This window comes from Capsicum annuum, chromosome 5, assembly GCF_002878395.1.
Source record: "Capsicum annuum cultivar UCD-10X-F1 chromosome 5, UCD10Xv1.1, whole genome shotgun sequence".
NCBI classification, from domain to species: domain Eukaryota; kingdom Viridiplantae; phylum Streptophyta; class Magnoliopsida; order Solanales; family Solanaceae; genus Capsicum; species Capsicum annuum.
This window is the reverse complement of record NC_061115.1, coordinates 6,455,697-6,474,344: the sequence shown is the minus strand read 5'-3', so window position 1 is coordinate 6,474,344 and position 18,648 is coordinate 6,455,697. Positions and strand designations below refer to the sequence as shown.

The 18,648-nt window shown below is 35.7% G+C and overlaps 2 protein-coding genes across 2 annotated transcripts; one reads left to right on the top strand and one right to left on the bottom strand.

Moving 5' to 3' along the window:
- Positions 1–352: 352 nt before the first annotated feature.
- LOC107870199 (UBP1-associated protein 2B) lies at positions 353–4,414 on the bottom strand. The gene is made up of 2 exons (XM_016716643.2): positions 2,971–4,414; positions 353–618 (listed from the first exon to the last, which is right to left on the bottom strand). Coding segments are annotated over exons 1-2 (1,281 nt in total). The 5' UTR covers positions 4,251–4,414; the 3' UTR covers positions 353–617.
- Positions 4,415–5,913: 1,499 nt separating this feature from the next.
- Positions 5,914–17,201, top strand: LOC107870198. Its single transcript, XM_047412450.1, has 7 exons — positions 5,914–6,382; positions 9,191–9,276; positions 9,544–9,690; positions 9,796–9,904; positions 12,230–12,353; positions 15,564–15,837; positions 16,858–17,201. The coding sequence occupies exons 1-7, from the start codon at positions 6,202–6,204 to the stop codon at positions 16,963–16,965; spliced, it is 1,029 nt and encodes a 342-aa protein (XP_047268406.1). The 5' UTR covers positions 5,914–6,201; the 3' UTR covers positions 16,966–17,201.
- The last annotated feature ends 1,447 nt before the right edge of the window (positions 17,202–18,648 follow it).

The following is an 18,648-nucleotide window of genomic DNA, read 5'->3' as shown; positions in this document are numbered from 1 at the left end:
AAAGACTACTTTAACTCAGAAATGTCAAGGTAATAATTTAACAAACTTAAGAAGCATATTTGCATGAAAATTCCAAAAAGAAGAAATAGAATAACAATATCGATTAAATACTGGCCAAAAAAGAATAGCGGAACAAATATAAGCAAAAGAAAACAGAGCCCAACTCACAAATTTAAGGTAAAACAGCAAAATATCAAAATTGTCAATTAATAAGTATACCATATCATGAAAAACCTGAGGAGATATCACTTGATACCGCTGAAATAATGGATAAAAAGGAGGAACGAGAGAATCAAAAGAAATAAATAAGCACAATAATAAAAGCCTCAGAAAAATATAAGAACAAGAAAAATGGGCAAATCCACTTCAAAATAAGTCTAAAAGGAAAAACGAGAAATGTATCCAACAAAGAGAAGGGCAATGACATAAGACATAAAATCCACCAAGTCTTGTAGGAACTTGGCTTATCAGTAAGAAGGTATGAATTATATAAAAGTGAAGAAAAAGGAAACATATGGCTACAAATCCAATAAAACCAAGCCACTGACCAAGACTGACCCTTAGAAACTCGTCAAATGCTTCAATAACTTTGTTTCCTCATGGTCAAGCACTGTTGATCTGCAAAACCATGCAAAAGGTTAGTCTAAAATAATACATTTAACAAGGGGAGAAGAGGTTGGAGCTACGTAAAAGGCAAAGTAAAATCAAAAGGCCATTTAACTGATAAAAGAGAGAGAGAGAGAGAAAGAAGAACGAAAATGCAAAGGCCACCAGATCATCCACTCAAACTAAGAACACGTCTTTGTACATTTAAGCGCAGGGGCGAATACGCAGCTAAAAATGGGGCACATGAACCCATGGTTAGGAATTTTATGTATATTTTCTAAAATTGGTATAACATTATTTGATGACACCCATGTTACAATAAGACTAAATGGTTCACTTGAATGGATGTTGTGTTATTTACTTAGAGAACTAGGTATCAATTCCCACTAAATACATTTTTTCTTCTTTTTTTATTAGTGCACCCATGTTCTACAAATCCTCGATTCGTCTCTATTCAAGGGAAACAATTAACATCATGAGCCTCAGTACTATGGAGTAGGCTCAAGCTAATACAAGTATAATAAAGAGAAATATAACTAGAAAAACCAATTTATTAGTTGGTTAACTCGTACTCTCGTCCTTTCGTCCTTTCCCAACAGAGACAAACACTACGTGATTTCTTCCCATATGTTCTAACCTTGGTGGACAGAGTTACCTAGAGTTACCTGGTATCTGTTGTTGGTGGGAGATGACAGGCATCCCGTGGAATTAGTCGAGGTGTGCGCAAGCTGACCCGGACACTACGGTTATCCCAAAAAACAAGCTCGTATACTCGTCATTGCTTTCCCTGGGATCCCTAATCGCTTAAAGAAAGGTGTGTGAAGCATCATAAGAGACTATGCTTCTGGAACATGCTAGTTTTTCCTACGCATAGGAGGCAGATTGAATTTTTTATTTTGGACAAACTTTATAATTTTAGGAGACAGATAGAATTTAATATGTATATGATGACAAAGAATCAACAACCCGACCAATTAATCGCTTTTCCATTGAATAGGGCAGTTTTGTCGTTAGACTGGTTAGACATACCTTAGTCTGAAACTTTTCTTCAGATATGTGTGTGTGTGTGTATGCCACACATTCATAGCACAAGAGGAAAGAGAGGAGCACAACAGGTATCTGCTTAGTTAGACATACCTTAGTCTGAAACTTTTCTTCAGATATGTGTGTGTGTGTGTATGCCACACATTCATAGCACAAGAGGAAAGAGAGGAGCACAACAGGTATCTGCTTAGCTGGCGGTAGTGAAACTAACAGGATAAAAGTTGACTATTTTCCATTTTCAATACAGCGTTTTACTTGTTAATGACTCTTCAAATGTTGAATGGTTGTAATTTTATATTATCTTTTAACTTATTCTCATTTCTTCTTACTGTAATTCCCAATGACTACTTTCACCCCTTTGTTTCCAGCTGAGATGTTTATCATATAGCTTCTGGTTGTAGTTTGCTTACTGAACTTTACTATGAATGACCTTAAGTGTAGAATTACACGTCATATAGAAACGAAATGCTCACAGACTTTAGCTCACAAAAACTGAACCGTAAGTTCTAAGAGAACTCTTTGGTTACTGAGGTAGATCAATCAGTAATTAATCAACTAAGCCTCAATCCAAACTAGTTCGGTCGGCTATTACGAATCCTCTAGACCTTTTCAATCAATTTATGACCATTTTACATCCGCTAAAACCAATTTAGAACAAATTCTAGGCGCTAATTAGTAAGATATACCAATTAGATGTGAGTACTTTTGGCAACGAACTGGAGCATTCAGAGACGATACAGATAGAAAAAGTGAAGAACTTTACATCTACTGCAAGTGAAACATGGAGAAAAAAACAAACACAACACGGGTAACCTAGTCGTGCACAGATGTTCTAGCATACTAAATCAACAAGTATAAAAAACAGTAGAAATCACGCGTGCATAGTAAGAACACATCAAGAAAAAATGCAGTTTATGAAAAAGAAAAACCTTAAGAGTTCGCGGAAATGATGATAAAAGTCTCTATACTAAGACCGTATACAAATACATCCAAAGTAAGAATGGAATAACAAAAGTGCTCCCTCCGTTCACTTTTACCTGTCCACTATATTAAAAACATCTTTTCACTTTTACTTGTCCACTTTAGCATAACAAAAAAAAAAACAATCTTCTTTTCCCGTCTTGCCCTTAAACATTAACCACAAACTTCCCAAGACTTCTTGAAATATTATTACTCATGAGTATTATGGCATAATATGCACTTCATTTATCACTTTCTAAGGGGAGTACAAAATCTATCGTGAACAAGTAAAAATGAACAAAGGGAGTACAACTTAACACAAAGCATAGTAATAAGAGTATCAAATAAAAGACCAAGTACCACAAGTGTGACGAGTAGCCACTACTCCCCGGAAGCTTTGCAGCTGAAGATTGGCCAACTTGCTTATTTGGATATAGCTGCATTAAGCCGGTTGCCACTCCTCCAGCAGAACCGCTTGTACTAGTACTGCTACCAACACCACCATATGCCCCTAAACCCGAAACACCCCCTCCTAAACTATCTAATAACCCACCATATCCCGCTGCAATCCCCATCCCACCAGGGATTTGCTGCCCGTAACTACCAACTCCTACAAACGGATTCGTATATACTCCATACGGGTTAGCAAGTACTCCACCATAAAACGAATTCATCATTGCCACATTCGTGTTCTGACCCAACACCCCCATACTCTGAGGTCCATACACACCTTGCCCCGACGGCATTGCCAACAACGGCTGCTGCACAATCTCCGTAGTAATACTAGCCGCTCCACCACCAACTTTCCCCTCAGCCGCCTTCTTACAATACAATTGCCTCCCCTCAAACATCTTACACGGCTCTTCCAAACATCTCTTCGCCTCCTCTACCGTTCTATAAACAAACAAAGCATACCCTTTCGACTTCCCAGTACTCGAATCAAACCCCATCGGTCCAACCTCAATCTCCCCAAACTTCGCGAAAAACATCCTTAATCTCTCCGAATCAATATCCTTAGGCACATTACTCACATATATCTTCCTATTACCAAACTCATTACTCCCAGAAACAACACCAACACTCTCCTTATCCTTACTCTCCTTCAACGAAGCCAACTTACACGAAGCTAAACGATTATCAATCATCATCCTAGGTTGTCTCAACGCTTTAACAGCCGACCTCCTCGTTTTGAACACAACAAACGCATACCCTTTACCCTTACCAGTAGCATGATCAACCACGACATTACATTCCTCAACCTCCCCGTACTCCTCGAACACGGATACGAGGGTTTGGCGCGTGGTCTCACGCGCCAACCCGTACACGAATATCTTCCTATGCGTAACATCCTTGTCTGCCGTCGACTGTACGAGGTTGTAAAAAGATGGATGTGAAAGTGCTGTATCAACTGCTAGTGAAACGAGCTGTTCCTTAGTGTAAGGTTCTAGAAGTTTCTGGATTTTCAATGGTAATGGGTCGGAGTCGGAATCGGAGCCGGAGTCGGGTCGGGTTGGATTAACTGATTTGGGTGTTTTTTGTTGATTTTTTGGGTGATTTTTGGTGATTTTGGAAGTGGTAGCTACTGAATTTTCTGATTTTTTGATGATTTTTCGTTTTTTTGCTTCGTTTTTAGCAGCCATGGGACCTTAAAGGTGGGATTTTTTTAGCTGAGAGGGGAGAAGAAGGGTTTTTGGATTGGGGTTTTTTTTTTTCAGAGAAAGAAAAAAGAGGTTTTGGTTTTATTGTTGTTATAAGGTTCATATAAAGAAGAAATATTTGGCCCAATAATGATAAATTAGTCCATTGGATGGCTAATTATGGTTTTGGTAAACTCTCTTAAATATACAATATATTTAGAAAATATTTACGTCCTTCATTTTAAAAAAACAATATCTATTTTAACTTTGCACAAAATTAAAAAAAAAATAAAAACTTGAGGCCTAAATAAAGTTATGTTAAATGTATTTAAATATTCTTTAAATTTATGATCTTAAACATGCCACATAAAAAGTTAAAATTAAAACGTTGTCAAAATAAAAAAAATAGGCATTCTTTTTATAACAGACTTAACGAAAGTTTGTCATTCTTCTTGTAACAGAAGAAGTATCATTAAGTGCTGTATAATTTTAATACATGCATAATTCATGTGTTAGTACATTGTGTAATATATTTATATCGCATGCATAATTTGTTTTAATACATTGTGCGTTTATTTTAATCAAAAAAGGTATAATATATTTTAATATATTTTTAATACATTAAAAAATATAAACTTAGTAGGTGTCTGTGTAGACAATAGTAGAAGAAAGGCGTAACTGAACACATTTTCTGCTGATTAGAAGATTCGATTCAAAAGCTAGAAAAGTAAGATATTGAAAGGGAGAACTTAGATTTGAAAGAAGACAACTTCAACTTGTTTTGTATTCGATTTGTTTCCAAATGTACATGACTTATTCTTATTTATACCGGTCGTTCTAAAATTAATGATCTTTATCTTCTACCATTACTATAAAATATTTAGATAATTTTATAAAAATAATCTAGGCAACTTTTATCTTGTAGCTATCTAATAATGATCTAGATATTTCTCTAAAATAATTATCTATGTTAGAGTATTCTAGAAGCTTTACTAGAAAATCTATGATTCCAAAAAATCAACTTTAATATTTTCATAATTTGGCGGTGAAATTTGAAGTTGTATATGTGTGGCCACGAATATAAATTAAATTTGTCTTTTACTTTTGTGAGAAAAATGAAAGTGAAAACAATATAAAATTTAAAATTCTTATAGTCAAACACTACAATTTTCATTAAAGTAAAATAATTTTTTTAAAAAAAATGTTATAGCCAATCACCCATAGTGTATTTTTTACATTAAAAATTTTGAATCTCAAATTCACCTTTTCTTTTTGAAAATATTAGAATTTGAAATTATGCTCCTAAATTACTTGAGAAAAAATTAAATTCCAAATTATCTCCTAAAGTTATCACATAATTCAAACTTTCTTTATTTTCTTAAACTTCACCTCAAAATCAAATATCATTAAAGGCATTACGATGATATACGTGTGGAGCTTTTTGGGTCGGAAACCTGTTCGACATCAGAACCGATCTCAGAACCCTAATATCACCCACCGTCTTCAGATAAAAAACTTTCTCTATATCTGATAATTCTATATCAGAAACATATATAAATAATATATATCTGTCTAATAACTTCTCTTGGGGTTTACATATACTCATAATTATTGTTATAATTATTAATATAATTGAGAGGGATTTTTTGATTAAACAAATTGATACACTAAAATTAATAAAATTAATATTTCTACCAGCTCTTTTCTTTTTTCTTTTTTACATTTTTTTTTCACACCAACTCAGTTTCTCTTGTTTGTTGTCCCTCTCAAACCTCAAAGATAACACAGGAGAAAACAAAAATTCCAACAACAACAACACAACAAAAGTATAATTCATCATCACTTACAAAAGACAGAGAGATATACATACGTTATACATATAGATATACAATTTCTTGATCCATTTTATACAATTTATATCTCTCTGTTTAACAATTTTGAGTGACAAAAAAAAATGTCAAAAGAAATAGAAATGAGTGGTGATCAACATGATCAAGAGGAAACTTCTCCTTTGATTCCTCCACCTTTGATTATTCAGCCTAGTCTTAATAATATCAATATTAATGATGATATAATTGACCTTGAAGCTGGTCCTGGTGAACAAATTCAATGTCGTATTTGCCTTGAATCTGACGGTTAGTGAAAATTTATTTATGTTTTTAATAGAAAATATAATAATTTATAGATCCCCTTGATTTCAAGATTGTAAATTGTATAATTAAGCTCCTGTTTGGTGGTGGATTTTGAAGTTGTGTTAGTGTTAGTAATTTTATTTTTTTAAAAGAAGATTCATGGGTTTTGTGTAAAGTTTTAATTTTTGTATAGATTTCATTGATTTCAAGACTGTAAATTGTATAATTAAGCTCCTGTTTGGTCCTAGATTTTGAAGTTGAAATTTGAAAATCTGAGTGTTTTTGAAGTTGTGTTAGTGTTGGTGTTTTTTTTTTTCTGAAAGATTCATGAGTTTTGTGTAAAGTTATAATTTTTGTATGGATTTCATTGATTCCAAGATTGTAAATTGTATAATTAAGCTCCTGTTTGGTCGTAGATTTTGAAGTTGAAACTTGAAAATCTGAGCGTTTTTGAAGTTGTGTTAGTGTTAGTATTTTTATTTTTTAAAAAGATTCATGGGTTTTGTGTAAAGTTTTAATTTTTGTATAGATTTCATTGATTTCAAGATTGTAAATTGTATAATTATGCTCATGTTTGGTCGTAGATTTTGAAGTTGAAACTTGAAAATTTGAGTGTTTTTGAAGTTGTGTTAGTGTTAGTATTTTTTTTATTTTTTTTGAAAGATTCATGGGTTTTGTGTAAAGTTTTAATCTTTGTATAGATTTCATTGATTCCAAGATTGTAAATTAGTATTTAATTAGCTTGTGTTTGGCGTAGATTTTGAAGTTTGAAAATTGAAAATTTGAGTTCTGGAAGTTGTGTTTGGACGTGTATTTTACTTGGGAAAGATTTGAGCTTTCGTGAGTGATAGTGAAATTTATCCCAAAAAATGGTTTGGACCACCTTTTGGAACTTGATTTCAAGATTGTAAATTATCTAATTAGCTTGTGTTTGGTCGTAGATTTTGAAGTTGAACCTTGAAAAAACTTGATAAATTTGAGTTTTTGAAGTTAGAAATTATGTTTCGACATGCATTTTACTTTGAAAATAATTAAAATTTTGTGAGTGAAAAGTGAAATTTCTCCAAAAAACTGGTCCGGAAAACCCAAAATCTATGGCCTAACAGGAGCTTAGCTAGTGTTTGGCCATAGATTTTGAAGTTGAAACTTGAAAATTTGAGTTTTTGAAGTTCTATTTTTTGGAGCTTGAAGGTGTGTTTAAGCATGCTTTACTTGGAAAAAAATTGAACTTTTGTGAGCGGAAGTGAAATTTCCCCCATTTTTGGAAACTGGAAATTTTTTGAAGATGGATTTTCGAAATCTATGGACAAACGCTAGCTATGCTAAGCAATGTTGCTCGGACTCTTCAAAAATGTCATGGCGTGCGCGTTGGATCCTTTCAAAAGTAGTGCATTTTTGGAGGATCCGACACGAATGCGGCAACGTTTTTGGAGAGTCCGAGCAACTTAGAAGCTAAGCTCTCCTTTGGCCATAGAATTTGAAGTTGAATGTTTAAACTTAAAAATATGAGTTTCTAAAATTCTAGTTTTTAGAACTTGAAGTTGTGTTTGGACATGCATTTTTCTTTGAAAAATTTGAACTCCTGTGAACGAAAGTGAAATTTCTCTTTGAAAATTTTTGAAGACAATTTTTCAGAATCCGATACAAAATCAATGGTCACACACTAGCTAAATTTCACAAACTAAAAATACTTACAGGACCTACTTGGGAATAAGGGATAGTTCATGTTGGTGTATTTTCTTTATAGGGAGTGTATGTATTAGTATGGGATTTAAGGGACTCCAGTTTTAAAAATTCGTCTTATAATACAAATTTTTGTAATTTGCAACTAAGGGCGTGTCTTAGTGTTCAATGAAGGGGTTGAGAACCATGAGGTCTCATGTTCAAAAACGCTAGATAGTTTGTTTTCCATATGTCCAATCCTAATGGACAGGGTGGATCTATGCTGGTGAGAGGTAGTAGCCAAGCAGGTACCCTATGAAATTAGTTGAGTTACACACAAGTCTGCCCAGACATCACAATTATAATTTATTCTATGCTTCTCGGATTCTTTAAAAATGTCATTGGGTACGTGTCGGATCCTTCAAAAGTAGTGCATTTTTGAAGGATCCAACACTGCTGCAGCCACATTTTGGAGAGTCCGAGCGACTTAACTTATAAAAAAAGGAAATTTTGTAATTTCAGGTTTGGAATGGAAATGGACTGCCAATTAGTTTGGATAGAGACGTGGTAATTGCTTGCGCAAAATTTCAGATATCTTTTTTGGAATATTAGCTAGTTTATGTGTTGTAATCACGATTCAATTAAAGTAACCGCCTTTGCGGTGAGTTGTTCTTAAAAAGCTTGGTGATGTGGGATTCTTTACATTGGAGATTGAAAGGTTGGTTCTTTATGGTGAATTGAGAGTCCAAAAATGTTGGTTTTGTCCCTTCCATAAACCCCAAATAGTCCCAGCCTAAGTGTATTTGGTTGCGTTATAATGTTCTTCACATCAATAGAGAGTGCGGCTGACTTAAGTTTACATTTTGTCTAGAAAGATGAAAAATGCAGTGTCAATTATGTTTTTGTACTTAGGTTTATGTAACATATGGGACAACTTTTATCACATCTAACTACACTAGTATAAAAGAGAGAGAGAGAGAGAAAAGCTTTTTTTAAGGGAAAGCGTTGGGTATTATTATAGATGCTTGATTCTTCTTGTTGAGGTCCTGGTTGTTTAGTTTACTCAAGTGCATGTTATTTTACATCTATATGACGAATCCGTGATTTTGATAATTGAGATACTTGCAAATGTTTCATTTCGCCCTTTAGGTAGGGATTTTATAGCGCCATGCAAGTGCAAGGGAACATCAAAGTATGTCCATCGCGAGTGCCTTGATCATTGGCGTTCTGTCAAGGTATTTTTTTCAGCCTTTTCAATCAGCCTTCATATATCTAGGTTTCTGATTATGGTTATTCTTTCCGTTCTTGGAACTCATTATATTGGACTTGCAATTTTACTTTTAACACTTTTTCCGTGTTTGTAAGAGCTAAATTAGAATGCCGGTGAAGCTTTAGACCAATACATCCAGCACTGGCTGCACATATTGATCCGAATTTTTGTAAGCCCGAACCACCAAAATTGCAAGATTATCTGCTCATAGCAAATATTTTGTCTTTTACAGGAAGGATTTGCCTTTGCCCATTGCACTACTTGCAAAGCTCCCTATTACTTGAGAGTTCATGGTCATGATGATAGAAAATGGCGAACTTTGAAGTTTCGATTTTTTGTAACCAGAGACATTTTATCCATATTTCTTGCGGTTCAGCTTGTAAGCGGCAGTCTCTCTTTGGTTTTGTGATTTCATTTTTGAGATGTCTCTTTAATTCTCTCTGCTGAAAATGCATTCAACTGATTGCTTAATTCTCCGTTGTAGGTTATAGCTTCATTGGGATACTTAGTTTACATCATTGATACATACAAGAAGTCTTGGCTTCGTTTGATTTGGGGATTCGATAGTGAACTAAGCTTCTATTACATATGCGGTAAAACATCTAGAGCTTCGGTAGTTACAGTAGTCCATGTATATGTTTTATGTCTGCACTTATAGATGCTTTATTGTGATTATCTTTTCTTATGCTAATAGTAATATCCTCTTTACTGTTTTTCGGATTTAAAGCAAAGCTGCTTCTTCATTTTTTTCTTCTTTTGCTTCATTTAATGGACATAATTCTTTCTATTTAGTGAAGATTCGTTGTTGTTCCTACTTGGACGAGAACTTTTCTTCAGACTAAATGTTGATCGGCAAAGCTAAATTATTTATTAGTGTATTTTTGGTATCATGCTTTTGGATGAGTAGATCAGATCGAGGACTTTATGGTGTTTCGGTTATTGCACTATTTTGTTGTTGTTACTGTTCCCTTGTTAGTTTTTGTGCTTTCTTTACTGTCGTTTTCTGTTTTCATACCTACTTTGATTTGTTGTGCTCGAGCCGAGGATCCTTCGGCAACAACCTCTCTATCTTTACCAGGCAGGGTAAGGTCTGCGTACACTCTACCCTCCCCAGATCCCACTTATAGGATTTCACTGGGTATGTGTTGTTGTAGATCAGATCGTGGACACTCCTTGGCCCCGTATCATCGTCCTTTTTTTCTCGGCAAAAGAGAAGTGGAAAACTTTATATGGGGCAGGGAGGGGGTAATGGGAAGCGTATACTGGCAGTGGAAGAAGGGGGTTGGGGGAGAAAAGGGGTTCTCTGACTGAGATAGGTGTTAGCTGGGTCCGGAGAGGCCACAAGGAAGTAAGTGCTGGCTGACAGCAGCGTTCTCAAAAGCGGAAAGGGCAAAAATGTTCTAAGGTATGTTGGGGCTTTAAGCGCAAATAAAATGTGGACTTCAATGAAAAAAGGCGCAAAGGGAGAAACAATACAAATATTATATGTTTAGTCCAAAACTAATAGTTATAAGCATGAATGATAGATATATAAACAATGAAATTAAAAAAATTATGACAAAGTGAAATATCAATTGTTTAGTGTCGCCTCTTCAGAAGATGCTCATTGGCAAGGAAAAGTATGCGTTAGAACCTTGATGATAACATTGAAGCGCACTTTAAGCGAGGCGAAGCGCTCAACACATTTTGAGCCCCGCTTCAGGCTTAAGCACACTTTAAGCATGCCTTTGACGACACTGGCTGATGATGGGGGAATTTGGTTATTGGCAAGGCAGTTTGCAAAAAGGGAGACGGAGAAAGAAGAAATAAGAGCAGCAGGAACATCCGTCATTCCAAGCCTATCCAAAGGGATTATCCTCCTCAGTTTTCACCCGTGTCCCCCCACCCCCACCCACCCACCCCAAACGATAGTTTTATCAGGTCTATATAGATAATTGATCCTGCTAACAATAAGCGAGCAGTTTTGTCTTTCCTTCTGGACCATAATTCGTGAAATAAAGACCTCTTGGGCTGGTTTTCCTTTTGATTTTGAGTTTCTATGGTGATGTATTTGTCTTGATTATGAGGATTTCAGGCACAGACTAGGAAAAGTGTATTTTATTTAGCTATCCTAGGGAATCGTGGAGTAAGAAGCTAATTTTTTCTTTTATTCGGAGTCTGGACGACTTAAACTAGGCACAATATTCCCCACCTCTCCATTCCTTGGATTGGATCCGGTGAAGCCAATTATATCTTCCACCCCTTCCTAAGAGGGACCAACCCAAAGAAACAGCGACAAAAAGGAAGCAGAAAAACCGCACCCAAGGGTGTTTTCTAGTGGTCAATGAAATGGGTTGAGCACCGTGAGGCCTTAGGATCAAATCCGAATGGAGACAAAATACTCGGTGATTTCTTCTCATATTTTCTAAACAACTTGGTAGTTCACTTGAGCCGAGGATCTTTCGGAAACGACCTCTCTACCTATCTGAGGTAGGGTAAGGTCTGCGTACACCTACCCTCCCTAGACCCCACTTTGTGGGATTTCACTTGGCATGTTGTTATTCTAGACTTGGTAGACAGATTTACCTGGTACCTGGTACCTGGTACTAATAGGAGGTGGCTGGTATCCCGTGGAATTAGTAGAGGTGCACGCGCAAGCTGGCCCAGACACCGTAACCAATTTTTCGTGAAAATTAGGCGTAGGGATTGATCTGTTTCTTGGCTTCTCCAGGGAAGAAATATACCCTTTTTTTTGTGGAATCATCAAGACGTGGAACGGAAGCTCCATGCTCTCTCCTGTCAATAAATAGATGGATTGTCCATCGAAAACCGTCTCCACAATTCTCTTTAATAAATAATTTGATGCTTAACCTTTTCTCTTTGACACTTAAACCCTTGCATGCTGTTAAATTTATGCCATTGGTCTTCAACTTGTGCAGGGGCCCTATTGTTTTTCGCTTTGCTGGGCCTGTCTGGTTGCTTCATAACTTGTTTCGACCGAAGAGTGCGCAATGATTTGGCTCAGCCCTGCCGCGAAGTGTGCCTTTGCTGCTGTCATCCCGGGTACATATGATGCCTTCTTTCTTCCCGTTCCCTTTTCCTCATTTGTCGAACCATAAAGATATAGAAAGATAACCCGCTGGAGCTAGTTTTTTCTCCAAATATTATGCATCAATAGTTTTCTGGATAGGAAGTAGTAAGTCTTCGTTTCATTTTCTCTCTGTCTCTGAGAAAGAAGAATTGTATGGTTAATTTAAGAATTACATTTATGTCACGACTCAAATGGCCATGAGTGGCACCCACACTAATCTTCCTGTGGAAGAACCATCTAAACCGAATCATTTCCCAAACACTTAGTCAATATTAGATGATATTATTTAAAATTCAGCATAATAACAAATATTCAGGACTAATTATTATTAATGCGGAAATTCAAACATACTACTTACTAAAATTCCCAAGACCCGAAAGTCATCATACAAGAACTACTAACAAAGATTATATCTAAAGTGATATTCAAAAATAAAGTAAATAAAGAATGTTTCATTGTCCGAAAGATGGACAAGAACAAATAAGATGACCCATGGCAGCCTAAAAACGGAGTGCTCACCCTTGGATCAAGATCTGCTATCAAACTCTAGAGGTGGGGTCATGTCTGAGCCTAGAACACTTTCTGCACTCAATAAAAGAAGAGTACAGGGTAGTATCAGTTCAAACCACTATGTATTGGTAGGTATCATAGATCAACTCAATTTAATAGCATGTACACAATATAAATCAAATAACAAGTAGACAGACATCGTCACCCAACAAATATTCAATGAATCAACAATACAACAACAGGTCAAACAGTGCTCACAAACAAGCCACATAACCATCAAGAGTATTAACCATACTGTAAACATCCATAGAAATAACACAAATATGTACACACATGCAATGGGACTTACTTTTGCCCAAATAGTCATGACCTGCAGGGAACAATCTCTGTTCATGTACCCTTACCGGCGTGGTACCCGATCCAACATAAATATAAACGTACCGGCGTGATACCCGCTCCAACATAAATATAAATGTATTGGCGTGGTACCCGATCCAACATAAATATAAACGTACCGGCGTGGTACCCGATCTAACATAAATATAAACGTACCGGCATGGTAGCCGATCCAACATAAATATAAACGTACCGGCGTGGTACCCGATCCAACATAAATATAAACGTACCGGCATGATAGCCGATCCAACATAAATATAAACGTACCGGCGTGGTACCCGATCCAACATAAATATAAACGTACCGAAGTGGTACCCGATCCAACATAAATATAACGAGTATTATCAATGTCATCTTCACACAACCTCACAGCATACAACACAATGTACCAAGTTTACAAGTACATTAGTCATCAGACAATTCCATCAAGTCAATTTTCAATAAACATCTATTCATGAATCAACAATCCAAACATCAACAATTTCAAGCATGTCCAAATATCAATCCACAAGTATTCAATTTAGGAGCATACACGCTATTAAGTCGAGTCTAAACTCCAATTAAACCGTAACCTACCTCAACCGAAGAATCCAAATACAAGTTAATTTGCAAGAGCCTTCCCCTTCCGTAAAACTTCTGAATGTTTCAAATCTGTCCAAATACATAATCCTCATGAGAATACAAATATAATGACACCCAATTTGTAAATTCTTACTCGATTAATCTCACACCTATACCTAAATTGATCAAAAATCTTTCCGATCGTAACCTGGTAATCTAGAATTAAGGACTCAATAACTACTAGGAACTACAGGACTTACTATTCCATGTACAGGACATCACTTATACCCTTTCCACTTGGTAATTATTAACCAAATGATTAACTATCATTGTTTAATTAAATCTCATGTCCATCTATTTACTCCAACTCTTTCTAAAAGCGTAAGAAATAAAAATTTCTTTATTCTACTTTATTTGTCGTGGTATTCTACCAAAAATAGCAGTAACCATAGTACTTATTCTTAATAGACCCTTACTTTGTCACTTTTCAATCATTAAAGCTAATGATTGTCATCATTAGAGTATATAATTTAACTACTAATTAAACCTCCTAATTATAATGCATCGGAACCTTAATTATAATGCACCAGAAGCTAATACTACCTATCTTATCCTAACATAGTTATCTTAACTCTAAATCGAGACATTGTATGTTTCCCATAACTATTGCTACTGCACGTGTTTCTACTAATACTAATAGGAACAACTTTATCATCCACCACCTTGCAATCATCAGGCTAAAATAATCCTACTAATTCCTTGAACTCTGATATAAAGGAAGTAACACCTGTAAGAATCATTCAACTTTCATTCATTACAATTATATAATTGCATCAGAATCTTACCTGAAGCTATTTTGGGAGAAACCCTTCAAGGCGGCTATGGGGAGAATTGAACTGCAACTAACCATCGTGGCCTGTTGCTCCCCATTATCCGATATTATCTTTAAATAGAAATAGTAAACCCTTTTTACTTAAATTAATTCTTGTGTTGGCCACATAAAAAAATAAATTAAAACTTTTGCACTATTGAATTCATTATTTAAAATACCCAAGACTTTGAATAGACCCTCGAAATTTATCGGGACCTCGAGAAAATAGTTCAAATAATGACTTAAATCACTTCCGTACATCTCAAAAGTTGATACTATTCATCCCGTGGGTCATAAATTCACGTACATAAATTACGTAAAGATCTAAAATAGGAAAGATGAGAAAAATTTTCCCAAACGACCGAAAGGGCCATTACAATTTATTTGGGAGTTGCGGACTAGTCTTGCTGCTAATCCGCTTTAGAGCATGCTTTACGGCAGCCTGGTGCACAAAGCATCCTGCGTTAGCAGGTCTGGGGAAGGGCCACACCCAAGAGGTGTGATGTAGTTGATCTAACCTAATTCAAGCATCAATGGCTGCTTATACAGCCCGAACTGGTGACTTATAGAACGTGCTTCTTGTGTAAATCTTTAGATTTAGATTTTTGTCTATATTTGACAGTCGTGTAGTGATTACCATAAACTGAAGCATCTCTGAAACATTTCGTATCTCATTTGTTAAGTTGTTCGTTTCTTCTAGAAATAATCTACTATAGCATGTTGTACAATTGTAACTGTGAATTGGTTATTTTCTGATGGTTTTCTGTTACGCTACTTTTTGAGATAAATGATTTCATCGATAATGTATCATCGTTTCTTTTTTTTTTTGGTAATGTCCTTGCAGAGTCTGTGCCGACTGTCATTTGCCTGGTACGATCTGTATATGGACTGATTGTACCACATGCTTTGAAGGTTGTGCTAGTATGGCAGGTGAATGTGGAGGTTGCATAGGAGGTGCCGGTGAAGCTGGGTTGCCATTTTTAGTTATAATGGCTCTAGTCGTGCTTGGATTGTTTACTATCATCGGCATATTTTACAGTGTTTTGGTTGCTACGATGGTCGGACAGAGAATCTGGCAGCGCCACTATCACATACTTGCAAAAAGAATGCTTACCAAGGTGAGTGAAATCCCCTCGACTTTCTCTGTTCTGAAATGTTCAATCACATTTGATACCTTCGCATGAAGGTGGCAGTTAATCGATTCTTTTTAATCATAAATAACCACCAACAAGAATTAGGTTGGTTTCATTGGTTATCCAGGTTATAACAATCGGTTAGAGTAGGCATATGCAAGTACATGAATAGCATTCACCTTTAAGTACAGGTTATAAAACGTATACTTGCAAGTTACCATCACCTTTTAGCGCGACGTGCTAAACTTCCGCAGATTACTGCAAGACATCCATTGTTTGGTCCAGAGTGTCCTTTTTGTTACTCCCTCCGTCCCAATTTATGTGTCGGTGTTTAACTAGGCATGGAGTTTAAGAAAGAAGGACTTTCGAAACTTGTGATCTAAAACAAGCCATAAACACTTGTTTGGCTATAAATAATCTCATTAGTGTAAAAATAAGATGTTCAAGGTTAAATTGTTTCTAAATAAGGAAGTACGATATTTTTTGGGGGATGGACTAAAAAGAAAAGTATGACACGTAAATTGGGATAGTGGGAGTGTTATTTTCCTCAATTCCCTCTCTATGTTGTCAACCTAGAAGCTCTTGAGACCCAAATTTCTTATCGGTTTATTATGTTCAACTTTCTTTCCTAGTACTCAAGCTTCAATGTTCTTACCTCATTCATGGTCATAGACCCTTTTTACTAAAAGTTGTTTAATATAATGTTAGTTTAGTTAATCATCATGAAAGTGGTTCTAGTGTCCGAGTTGTGAAGATTTTCGTGAATCACTTCATGATTGTTGAATGAAGAGGAGTATTGGAACAATGGTCAAGTGATCCCCGTGTGACCTGAAGGTCATGGGTTCGAGCCATCGAAACAAACTGATGCTTGCGTCAGCATAGGACACTCCTTTAGAGCGCGGCATTTCCCCTTTTTACTCGTGATCGTTGTAGGATGGCTATTATAATCACTATGGTTTATCAAATACTAGCTCCTGAGAATGTGTCTCAACTCTTGTTTTGTAGGAATACGTCGTGGAGGATGTTGATGGTGAGGATACCGAAAATGATTGGTCCCCTCCACCTCTCCCGGAGGAACATGTTCAGCAACTGAAAGCGCTGAAACTTCTGTAAAACTTCAAGATGGTCGACAAACTGCCATCTCTTTTGGGGCCTCCTGTGTAGTCCTCGAGTTTATGCATCTAGATAACGACACAATTTTTCTTATTGATCGATAGAAATCTCAGTGAATCCGGTATTGTTCATAGTTTATGAATGATCACAGGTAATTGTCATGAAAATTACTTAAATCATTCTAGTTCTGAATGATCATATATAATTGTCAATAAAGCTGATCATTAACAACCTAATGAAGCATTATGGTTCCCTTTAATGACCCTCTACAAATACTTTTATATAGAGGCGCAGAAGAGGTTCATCTAAATCTTCTTCGATGAAATCACAGTCAAAGTTTTTGTTTATGTATATATAGTAGATGATAAATTCCCGTAAGTCTAGTTCACAAATGCATAATTGTGAACATTGGTGATGTTATGGAAGTACATTCAACAACATATTCATACTTGTTTGTCTTATATAGTATCCGATGAATACTAAAAAGTGTTCACTTCTGGCAAACTTAACGGAACCATTTCTTGTCATTTTCTCGTATGCAAACAATAAAAACATACCCAGTGTATTCCCACAAAATGGGGGTTTGGGAATTTTCTCGTATGCAAACATATAGGAATATTCAAAGTTGAAGGTTTAATAGTTTTCGTTAAGCATATTTGGCATTGCGCAGTCTGAGGGGAATTCAGAATTTGAAGTATTTCCTACAACGATTTCAAGTTAATATACTGAGATCCACCTCTACTTAGAATTGTTCTACAAATTGGAAGGAGGCAAGAGTATCTATTTATGCAATCTTTCCAATTCTAAATGAATAGGTGAAAATTTTTCTTTCCCAATAAAAATGGAAATATGTGATGCAGAAAGAAAGTGGAAAAAACTCCAATTTTATTTTCTTTTTTATCAAGAGCACAAATTGAAATGTGCTTAGTGAATAGTTACACGAGAAGGTTGAAGGTAGAGAGGTTGTTTCTGAAAGATTTTCGGCTCGGGTGACAAACAACATAGCAACTCAAAGAACAATATACAAAAGTAAAGAGGACATAGAAAATAATAGAAAAATATAATATAGTACTCAGAAGAGGAACAATAACCATAACCAGCTAATGTGATAGCTAATGTGATAACTGAAGTAAATTAAATAACGAGAAGTAACAAACTCATAAGATAGGCAAACTACGAGACAAATGCTACCACTACTAACCTATCATGTGTTTAAATTGTGCGTGAAAAATATTTTCCCAAAATAATAACAATAATATTAGCAAATCATAGTGTTTTGCTATAACACAGATAAATATCCAAGTGTTGGTAGAAGCAAGTAAAAGGGCAGCTCAGTTATGGAGTTCGAAAGGAGGCCGAACCACAACGGTTTATTATGAACAAAAAAAAAAGTTTCGTCCATAATTGAGGAAAACCCTTTTTTTCCTTCTTGATGAAAGTTGTAGTCAAATACCAAAAGATAGACTACCTAGTAAAAAAAATACATTTACTTCTACCATACTAAAAACGATGACCATTGAATAAGTTTCTTCGGCTTATGTACCCAAACACTCTAAATCGGGTATGAGGAAAAATGGCTGGCCGTCAAGTCAACTCTTCTTATGATTTTCAAATATACCAATCTGTCAGTAAAAAAATACTAATAGGTAACGTGCTCTGAATGATGATGACAACAACATAGCC